Below are 12,094 nucleotides of genomic sequence, written 5' to 3'. Positions count from 1 at the left end.
TATCAATTACATACTTATATTATGTATAAAGAAAGAAATATATAAATTATAATCGGCAGAATTAAAATATAAATAAAATCAAATTAAATATAATTTTAAAAATAATTCTTTCACCTGCAATAAAAAATGCAATTGCAATAATTTTACTTTTTTTATATAATTACAAACTAGATCAGAAAACATGTAACTATACATAAATAATATATTTTTAACAGGATAAGATTAAATTTCATTGTTATTTATCATTGATTTTAATAACTTTTCTATGTTGAGGTCTTAATGTGTAGTGTAAATTTTTTTTTTAAAATAAAATCCTTAATGCGCTACTTAAATTTTAGAGAAAATATTATATACCCTTTTATTATATAATTACACGAAAAATCGCACAAAAATTATAATATTGAATTATTAAGAAAATCGAATAAGAATTTTAACAAACTATGTAAGTAGCAAAAATTGTTTACCACGAATTCTCTTGCTTAAGAAATTGTTTAGCATAAGCGTATGACGGGTTGTGCTATAAAATGTGTAGTGTAAAAATTTTACGCATCTCTTCTACCAATAATGCCTTAAGCGCTACAAAGAGAATTATCCTTCTGACACATTCGAGTATCTTCTGACACATTCGAGTATACTCAGAGACTTCTTTGTCAACTTGTTCTAACGCCCCACACTCGTCGAGAAGGTGCATCGAAGTTTCCTTCATTTCCACACAGGATCTGTAAGTGTCCTTGCCTTCCACACCCCTGAAAAGTCTCATGTAAGCCTGAACCGAAAATATCCGATTAGCACAACCGTAAGCATTCTCACTTGGTTCCTTTCCATTCTTTCCCTTCCCCTTCCCACCCCTAGCGGAGCGTGCTTGTCACCCCACTCACTAGTACGTCAACACACTCATTATCCTCTAAATGATTCTCTTCAAAAAAACAAAGTAGCAAACATTATTACAAGTATAAAACTTATAACACTTAAGCAAAAGTGCGCGGAAGGTGTGTTATACAAATTAAATTCAAAAGCATCGCTTAAAACTTTGACATTTCATCGCATATAATCGAGCAGTTTTACATTAATTTTGAAATTTGTCGGGACAACAAGCTAACCAGGCAAAATAATTTAGATTATTTTCCCTTTTAGTAAACAACCTAAAAAACTTTAAAAATAAAAGAAAATGCATTGGAAAACATGAATAAATTATTTTAATTTTAAAAAATCAATTCTAAATTCTATATGGTATCTGCTAAATCTATAATAATGTAATGACAAGGAATAAAAATCTCGTTTAATCATCGGTTCTTTTGGTTCTCTCGGTTCTCTTTCCTTTAATATATAAAAATTTTTAAATTAGAGTTTCGATTTCAATATTCCAATAAAATAAAAAACACGTCTAAGAATGATTTAAATTTGTAAAACAATTATTAAAAGAAACCAAATGTCCGTATTTTACTATTTTTTTATTATCTTTATGTACAAATGTTATGATAGTTAGAAAACATGTGTAAAAAAATTACTAACTATACTAAATTCTAAAAGAAATGAAGACATATACGATTAATTCTATCAATGGAATAAAATGATTCATCAAGGAATATTAAAAAAAAAAAAAACTGCAGTTCAATGTTAGTAAAAGTTTTTATTCTCTTGATAGCCAATTTTTTTTCGCATTTTCTTATACTTGAAGGAAACCAGTTTCATTTTATTCTGCAACTCATTATTCACAATGATTTTATCTTTTATATTGTATGTACGTACCCTACCATCCGTTTGCTACTATCATAATAACCTAAAATGTAATTTTCAATGCAATATTCTTATTATTTAATAAATTTTTCTTAAAGATCATTGTGTCAGCTTATAAACTTAGCCATTTATACATGCTCTCCTCTTCATTAGTTTCTGCACCATCATTACATACGTACTGTATGTGTGTTTGCTTGTATGTTTAGTAAAAAGGAATTTATAAACAAAAAAAAAACTATCAAAACAATAAAGATTCGATCACGGTAAATCTTATTTGCTGGTTATCGATATTTAGTATACAACAACACATTTTTCTATACACTAGTCGTTGTTATTATAAAAATGCAGTCATGCGTAGTCATTGAATAATCTTAATAACAACGTGAAATGAAATCTGATAATAACGACTAAGAAAAAGAACTAAAAAAATAGAAAATCATAGCATAAAATATTCTACCTATGTATAAGACAGGTGTAATAAGACTATTTCTTATTGCCTGTATATAAGCTTGTAAATATTGCGTTCACCTATTGGAATATTATATGAGTGTACAGAAATTGTTTAAAGTTTCCTTTGACATTTTCCTTTTTGCTTACATTTTTTTACATACATTGTGTTGGAAAGTGTTACTTGTACAAGCGATGAATTCTGTATTTTGCAACAGTAGAATCGTGTGCAGATTTAAAATTTTTAATGCAATTCCTTTTGTTTTTTTTTTATAAAATATTATATAATATTAATTTTAATCCGATGACATTTACTGTGTGAAAACAATGTATTTTATGTGAAGTACATATACGCCACAAGACTCTTGTATGTTATATGTATTGCGTCCGCTGTACTTGATTGTGTATGCCAATCTATGATTACTAGCGGTAATGCTGGAAGCACAGAATACGCATCTTTGTTTCCAGGTACAGTCTAAATTAGTAGAATCGAGTACCCCGCCTGTAATGCCCAGTAAATCGATGAATGGAAAGTTCTTGCGAGCACACAATCCCAGCATTTCTGCTGCCGCTACTTCATCCATTTACCTCACGCGCCTTCATACAGCTTCCCAACAGGGCAAAATTGAAGGGCAATAAATTTCTTAATCGTCGTTCTAGATTTCCCAAGCGTTTCTATCTGTTTATTTTCATACTATATGCTAGAATGGATTTGATTTAGTTTGAATCAAACGCTTGAATTGTTGCCTATAGCTAACTGAGAATATGTGAATATGGTATTATTTATCTATAAATGTTTTCGCGAATGCCAAAATTAAATGAAAAGACGAATGGAACACATTTTATTTATAATCGCAAAATTTAGTTAAATTTAGCAAAACAAAAAATTTAGTTGAATTTCGATGCTTAAAAAAATTCATATTTAAATTGAAGAGTTATCAAATATACTTGTCCCAATTCATTTTCAATTCGAAAACAAATTTTTTCCATAGCTATGAACATCGGTTGTGTTCTTTTTTCCATAGCGATCAGTTGTGTTGACGGCTCTTGTTTAACTAAGTTATAAATCGCTTATGTTTATAAGTTAAAAGGTATGTAAGTTAAATGTTTCCCTATATATACAAGAACAATTAACCTTATCAGATCTATCTTTGTAATATAGCGACATAATTTACTACATACGAACATATGTAGGTATTATACATAAGAATTTTTACAAAATGAAGAAAAAACACAAGTTCATGAACACAAATTCAATTTTTTTTTAACTTCATTTACATAGATTTTATCAATAGCAATATAATGTTCAAATTTTGTATTACAAAAATATCAACAGAATATTAAATTATTCGTGCATAACGATTAGATATACATATATATACAGAAAAATGTATATGTTGGTAGTTACTTACATAATTATGTATTAAACACAAATTTTTCCACTTGAACAAATTTTCAAAATATGCAGATTAACTTCTTTAACCTACAAGTAAAGTTTTTAAAGTTCACATCTCATTATTAACTTGTTGATCAAAATAAAAATCAAAAAAAAGAGAATAAAAAATGTTTTCCAATAAATTGACTTTAATGCTACATCTTTGGATGTTTTTTAAAGCAAAGTAAATTTTTTTAAATCAAAGTAAGATTGATCTTAAATTATTCTTTTCCAATCGAGTAATGCTTAAGTACATATGTATGTAATATAAAAGAAAAAAAAATCATTGAGAAAAGTCCCGATTACCCAACAACTGTTTGTCGAATTAATATCGGATTTGACAAGAACAGGCGGCCTTTCCAAATTATGTTCGAGAAGTATACATTTTAAAAAATGTTTATTGAAAAAGTTAATTGAAAATTTTTCTGAAATTGTAAGCTTTTTTACAAATCCCCCATATTCGAAATCGAGTAAAAATTTCGTCAAAGCTGGCTATCTTCAAATAACAACGACAAAAATATAATCTATTTATATTTCAAATAGTATACCTGATACCTATTAGATTTGAATATTTCAATACTTCTATAAACTTCTCTCCTATATCATCGCTTCCCATCTTTTATAATCTTTAAGTACTCCTCCTTAATTTTGTGATCCATTTCGTAAATGTGTTTCGCAATCATTAAATCGAATTTCCTTTTGGTTTCTATATTCCTCGTACGTTATGTTTCATCTCGCACTTAATTCTTCCTTTATAGCCTTGTTGTAACTGTTCTACTCATTTGTCCTATGTAGAATTTGTCTCATTTGATTTTATATGCACCACATCTTTTGTGTATTTTTAAATTTTATCCATTTTTAATGCTGGTATATGTTAAAGAATCGAACTGAATCACTCTATACACTTGCAAATTTTGCATTTCATAATTTCAATATTGCATATTTCAGGGATCTAATTACTAAGGTCATTCATTTTTTCTGTTAAATTTTCTCTAAATATCTTTTTTTTTTTATTTTATGCAATTTTTTTTTACATCTAATTCTTTGGCTTTTTTTATTATAATTTTATTTTGTAAAAAAAAATTGGCACAAAATGAAGAATTTTAAATTTAAAAAATTATTCAAAAATCTTTATGCGGGCAAAATAAGAATTAAAAACAAAATTTATTTGTTGCCTTATGCAATTTTTCTGATTACACAATGAAGTAATTTTTAATTGTGTCACAACTTTCACAAGAATACAAAAAAAAAAAAAAACAAAAAGGTGAAAAAAAAAACCATTTTTGTTTCAAAATGAAAAAAAAAATTTGCTATTTTTTAATGTTCTAAGTAATTTACTGTCTTTTTTTTAAAATTTATTTAAAGAAGACAACAAAAAGAAAATCCAAGACCTAAATATCAAACTTGGTTTTTTCTTTTACCTTTGCAACAATTTTTAAGCCAAATAAGAAATTGAATTTCTTCTTTCTATTTCCCAAAAAAAAACAAAAAATTTCTCTACATTCTATATTTAGAGGAAAACAAAAAATACTTTTCTATTCTTCATAAATTTTTGATAACTCATGTTACAAATTTTAGTGAAATAAAATACAAAATCATAAATCACTTGGAAAATAATATTGAAAATGGACTGGGGAAAATTTGTAATTGAAAACAAAAGATTTTTTTTCTTTATAGGTGCTTACATATTGCAAGTATTCCTTTTTATATTCTGGTCAAATATTGTAAAATGACATTTTATTCGATTTATTGCTTTTACTTTAATTGAAAATTTCATAATTTCCTTAATATATATATATATATATATATATATATATATATATATATGTATTGGTAATATGCAAGCTAACTAACCTAAACATCATTGAAAATAGAGAATTAAGAAGTTCATTACAGTATATTATTCTATGCATAGTATACTCGAGAGGCGCAATTAAATTTAGAAATGAAATTTAACTTCAAAAATATTATTATTGAAGGCAATTAGTTACTTTGTAGGTGATTTTTATTTGTTCCTGCGTTGACTAGTATAAGTGGTAGAATTTTTTATAGAGATGGGGCACCCTCAATATTTAATGCTTACTGTTGCATTACTGTGTAGTTATCGCTGTTGCATTACTGTGAGTATACTGAAATGAAATAAATTATTTGCGTGCTTTTTCCAATTAAAGAAATTCTGCTGATTCATTTACATAGCAGTTGAATAATGTTAAACCAAGATAATTTCCTCTCTAATAATTCCAAAATCAATTACTGAAATTTCAAAGTGTATATATTTTTCATATTATTTTGTATATTATCTATTCGCTATGTAATTTTTGAACTCAAGTTATAGCTAGTTTTTAGGAAAATATTTCTGTCAACAGAATCAAAGGCTTTTATCACATGGAAAAAAATTATTAAATTCGAACGTATTGGAGAAAAAATATTTACTATATCTTTTCCATGACTTTCCCCGGAATTTGGTGTTTTGCGACTACACAATAAACTAAATTTTTCCACTGCTATTTTATATCCACAGTAAATAGAAATCGTCATTAATCTTCTTGCAAATATTCTAAAAGTATTTTATCTTATATTGCTCTTAATAATCAATTTTGACTGCTTTGTAAATGTTCTTAAATTCATCTGTGCTTTCATCTCTTCGAATGTATTTTTAATCCGTTGCATTAATCTCTGAAATTGAAACCTAGTGTAAATTAAACGCTAATATAAATTTGTTAATTTTTAAAAGTGTATATGGTTCGATCGCTACAAAAATTGTAATAATTTAAAAAATTGCATTTTCTAATTTAATAATACGTCAATTTTTATATTAAAAATTTACTGAAAAAATATCAACCGCAAAAGATCGCATAACTAAATTCTGGATTTCATTTCTCGCCATAGCAGTATATTTTACATAATATGTACACGTAATTTTGTTGAAATTTATATTTAAAACAAAATGAACAAAAAAATTTCAAACATTACTGAGAAAATTAATGAATTTTGAGTTATTTCACTTTTGCACTCTCACTCTCTTTACACACTTCATATTTACATGTTGAAATATTTACATTATATTAAATTTTATGTATACAATATCTGAGGAGTCATTATTTAATTGGAAGTGTCTATAAGATCGATAGTGTAAGTGTTAAAAATAAATATTATTGTAAAATATTTGTTTAATTTTTACTATTAGACCTTACGTCTAACATTAAAATTCATTTTGAGAGGATAAAGGCCAAATGAAAAAAAAAAAATTTTACTTTTTACCTATTGAGAATTTTTATTTACTCATAATAATTAATAAATATTAATTAGTTACATAAAAAATTTTTTTACTTAACCATAAGAAAAATAAGTAATCAAATTTACTTTATCGGAGAACAGAACTTGTAAAATTTTCACAAAAGTACTCATTCATTTTGAAGATAAAGAATTTTGATCTCAAATAAGCATGCAAGAGAATTCGACAAAAATAATCAAAAAATTTACCAAAAAAAATTTAGTATGGAAGTTTATATAATATTTCATACAAACAAAAAACACAAAGTGTAACCAAAATACAAAATTTATCTAAAATGTCAAAGTTCAAAAAGAAACCACTTAAAACTATTTTGCAAGCAAGCAATCAAAACAATTAAAATTTCACTTGGTTTGTCTTTTGAATGTTATTTTAATACTTCTGACTATTTACATTTTAAAATTGAGTCTTGTATGTGCAACGATCGCTTTAGAAAATTAAACTAAAAAAAAAGCATGTGTCAAAATGTAAATTTAATGTCAATTTAATTTATTCAGCAATCCAACTATAATACCTGAGTATTATAATCGATTAACGTATGAATACTCCACCTATCACTGATAATACGTTTGCAATAATATAGATATGCACAAAATCAACTCAAATTCTTTATCACAAATTATGAAAAAGTAAAAAATGATAAAAAGTTTTACGAATTGGAAGCCACTCTGTATAAAGCCGTTTCAGAATCGGAGTGGCAAAAGTACTGTAATGTAGCTAAATTGTATGCTAACACAATATAACACCTATTTTTTTAAATTTATATTACTGTGCTGGCAGTCGTTATTGTCTACCGGCAACATAAACTCTGATAAGAATTTTTTGTTATGATAGGAAATTTATATGCTTAAAAATGTCGAGAAAAAAGTAAAGGAAATTTGCTCCTAATTGAAATTAGAATTTCCTATCTTTCAATATTATATCTCACATTGTATAAACAAAATATTATCGCGCTATTGATATTTTTTTGTACAAAGTTCATTTTATAAATTATTTTCTATAAATAAATGGAATTGAATTGTTGTGAGTGTAAAATGAGTGTAAAATGAGTAGCTTCCTCTATTTTTTTTTTAAGTTTTTGTTTTAGTGTTAAAAAAATTTTTGATTTCTAGAATTTTTCATACTTTATTATGTTCACTCAGTATGTTCTTAATTTTTAAGAACGAAAGAAATGCAATTTTGCTTAAAAAAAAAATAAAAATATTTTAAAGAAATTGTGACAATTAAAATGTCAATTGAATTAATCAATTTCGTTTTGTTTATTGGTGCAGCTACGATATCTTTTTATATTTATTATAATTTTAAATCTTTTTTTAGTATAATAATTTCATTATTCAAAGAATATGTTTATCCAAAAGAGAAAATATGTTTAAAGGAACGATACGGGAATTGGGCTGGTATGTTGATAAATTAAAACTCTAAATAGGAAATTTTTTTAACAATGTTTACATTCCTAATTTAAGTTATAACTGGCTCAACAGATGGCATTGGAAAAGCATATTCTAAAGAATTGGCGAAAAATGGACTTAATATTGTTTTAATATCTAGATCAAAGGAAAAACTAGTAGAAACATCCAAAGAAATAGGTCAGCTCTTTGTTAAATACTCTTTTAGTTGTGTACAAATTATAAATTTATTTTCTTACAATATTTTAGAATCAGAATATAATGTACAATGTAAATATATTGAAGCAGATTTCAGTCATGGATGGAATATTTATGATCATATTAAGAAACAACTAGATGGCATTGAAATTGGTATTTTAGTAAATAATGTAGGACAGGCATATGATTTTCCTGAGAAACTACATAATATTTCTGAGGAGAAAATATGGAATATGATACTTTTAAATATTGGAGCAACTGCTATGATGACACGATTAGTTATAATTCAGATGATTAAAAGAAATCGTGGTTTAATTGTTAATTTAGGTTCATTATGTCAATATTGTCCGGGACCACTTAATAATATGTACGCTGCTGGAAAGGCATTCGTAAAATCATTTACAAAATCATTACAATGGGAATTAAAAAATTATAATATTGAAGTACAATTACTTAATCCAGGATTTATTAGAACAAATATGACAAAATTTTCAAAAAATTTAACTCAGACTGGATTTTTTGTTGCTGATGTTAATGATTTTGCAAAATCAGCTATTTGGACACTTGGTAGAACTAATGAAACTACTGGATTATTTTATCATGGAATACAAGTATTATAGAAAAAAAATTTCATTTTTGTTAGCATTTTTTTTTTCAATAAATAATTTTTTTCGTTATTTTAGTTTGCTTTATACAATGCGTTTCCTGAAATAATACAAACTTTTTTTTGTCAAATACTTGCAAAAATATGGCAAATTGAAAATTTGCGAAAGAAATCAAAAGCCTAAGGTCAATTTTTAAAAGAAAATTGTAAGCACTACAATTATTAAAAGTACTTAACTACATTTTGGACTAAAAGCAAATGTTGGGGGCTGAAGTAAATGTTTAAATTTAAATTATCCAAACCTATTATATTAATATGGAATTAAATATGTTATCATGTGTATTACCAAAAAAGTTTTAACATGATTTTTAAATTTATATTAAGTTTATAATAAGTATAGCATATAAGTTGTTAATATAAGATAAGAAGGGTTCAATGTATTTAATCACAATTATTGTTTCTCAATTGTAGATATATGTATATACAAATGTATTAATTTTTTATTTTTATCATTACATCAGTAATTTAATTCCTATTAATAATATTATAGTTGTTAATATTTTGATACACAATTCTATAAGAATATATAAAATAATAATATTAGATTATGTTAAATATTGTACTTGTTCACGTAGTTAGTACTAGAGGTGCTACTTACTGTATTTTCAAACAAACTAAGTCTATTTGTAATTGGAATTTTCGAAAATTCAATTCTAATTTATGTAAATCTTAACATAAAGCCATGTTCGATGAACCTCTTTCCCAAAAGAAACACGTTCGAAAATCAAAAATATGTTCAAGGCTCTAAAGCATTTCAAACTTGTTTTTTAAGTGCTCACATAGAAAAATGTAAGATACGAGTATTAAAAATTTGGAAAAGTAAACTAAGTAGTTAGTTCCTACAAATCTGTAATGGTGCAAAAAAACTTTTTTATGATTTGAATTAGAACTTTAAGTACATATCTGAAGTATCTGAGTTATGAAATTTAAACCGAAATTATGCCATTTACCACCTACTATAAATACTCTTTATTAATAATTGAATTCCCTTTGATCGTATATAACCTAAGGTACCCTAGCACAATTTTTCTCAATAAAATCATATTTTTCATTTAAAATTATCTTCATACATACCTATGTACATACCTACAAATATTTCTATCTCTACTTGTCTTCCTCATATTTTTTTTCCTCCAATAATTTTTTATTATATAATTTTTTATTTTCACAAATACCTACTTGAAATTGTCAAAATATTGACATTTACCTTTCTTTCAATATTCGGCTTCCGAAAAATGAATGCGATCATCACAATTTATTAATTGTTTATAAATTTATTTTTTAAAATATAATCGACAAGCAAACAAATTTAATATTATTTCAAGTGCCTGCATACCCACACATACATAATAAAGCTCTATATATATAAACTCGCAGTTTAAGTGATTACAAATTATATTTGAACGTTAATCAAAAAAAGCATTTCAAATAAAATGCCGCCGCCACAAAATTCTTTAAATTCACTTAATATATTGTTATAATGACGACAAGCTACATTTAAACATAATTTTTCAATTTATGAAATATAACTAGCAATAAATAGGCAATAAAAATAAAAGAAAAATAAAGAAAATAAAAAAGAGAGTTAAAAATTTTTTATTTCCTTCTTTCTTTTCTTTTTCTTTCTTTGTTAACCTGTCATTATTTTGAACAATCGATCTATAATGATCGTTATTTACACCTTCACTTTTATTCATTTTTTTGCTTTCGGCTCTGGCTTTAATTTTACTCGAATATTTTCTTTCTCGGTCGGTAGATGGCAATAATAAATGTGTTTCTCTTGTTAGCTTACGAAATATCATCGAACTAAAAAACAAAAAATTTATTAATTTCATACTGAACTGAAGTAAAGTAACAAAATGAAGCAAAAAAATTAAGTAGAAAAAAATCAAAAGTCACGAACATCTCGTTAAATAAATTTCACTCCAAAATAAGGAGAAAAAATGGCACCGAACACTAAAAAGGAGTTAAAAAAAATTTTGAAATAATTTTACAACTCATGTTCCGATCAGAATTTTAGAAATTTTTTTCTTTGTAGTTTTGCTTTATTTGTAAATTCTATCGAATTATTTTGACATATTTTAAGAATAAGAGAAAAAAAAATAGGAACGTCTATAAAAAAAAGTAGGAAAAAAAACATAAAATTGTACAAAAAACTAATTTTTTTTTATTTGTAAGCAATTTTGTAGGGAAAATGAACCAATTGAGTCAGATTAAACCGTACCATTAATGTTTTGATTTACTATTTTTTAAATACAATAAAAAAAAAAAGTAGGAAATTTTAGAATCGTTAGCACACGAGAAAATAATTCTCTTTTGGCGGCAAATTATGTTTGGAAATTTCTTTTTTTTTACATTTGCAATTTATAAAATTTTTTTTTTTATCTCATTTTTAAGTCTTTTTGTGGGTTTTTGTGGGTGAACACACACTTTGTGTCAAGTCAAATTCGGACACTTTAAAATAATCTGAATTTAACTTGACACGAGTGAGCAATGGGTGAAAAGAAAGTGATTGAGTATTATATAAGTATCCGCAAAATTTAATTTTTAAGTGAAAAATATTGTTTTCGAATAGTAGCTACCTCATTTTTTCGAAAAAACACAGTTATTTGTTTTGTTTTGAGTTAATCTTATTGGAAAAATGGAATATAACTAGATAAATGAGAATTTTAATTCGAAAAGTGAGAAAATTTAATTAAATTCATTTTTTAATATTGGTACAGAAATTGTTCGCTTTATTAAATAAACACTCAGTAACAAAATCAGTTCAATAAGGTTAATCGATTCACTCAAAATTTGCTAACTCCGTCGAAAATCAACTACTGAAAAATGTTACTTTAATTGAATAATTTAGTAAGAAAAATTTTATATTTTATACTTTAATTTCGATTTTCTTTAAATTTAGTATGTATTCT

The 12,094-nt window shown here is 25.4% G+C and overlaps 2 protein-coding genes across 2 annotated transcripts in view; both read left to right on the top strand.

The window, feature by feature from the left end:
* Window positions 1-12,094, top strand: part of LOC129605258 (uncharacterized) — a 78,269-nt gene that overhangs the window by 33,032 nt on the left and 33,143 nt on the right. The window lies entirely within an intron of this gene.
* Window positions 8,031-9,684, top strand: LOC129605275 (hydroxysteroid dehydrogenase-like protein 1). The gene is made up of 4 exons (XM_055514929.1): window positions 8,031-8,308; window positions 8,375-8,497; window positions 8,567-9,126; window positions 9,199-9,684. Exons 1-4 carry the CDS (start codon window positions 8,140-8,142, stop codon window positions 9,301-9,303), a joined length of 957 nt encoding a protein of 318 aa, XP_055370904.1. The 5' UTR covers window positions 8,031-8,139; the 3' UTR covers window positions 9,304-9,684.

This window comes from Condylostylus longicornis, unplaced genomic scaffold (assembly GCF_029603195.1).
Source record: "Condylostylus longicornis isolate FDR11 unplaced genomic scaffold, ASM2960319v2 ptg000002l, whole genome shotgun sequence".
In the NCBI taxonomy this organism is placed as follows: domain Eukaryota; kingdom Metazoa; phylum Arthropoda; class Insecta; order Diptera; family Dolichopodidae; genus Condylostylus; species Condylostylus longicornis.
Note: the sequence above shows the minus strand (reverse complement) of the source record. Positions and strands in the feature narration are given on the sequence as shown.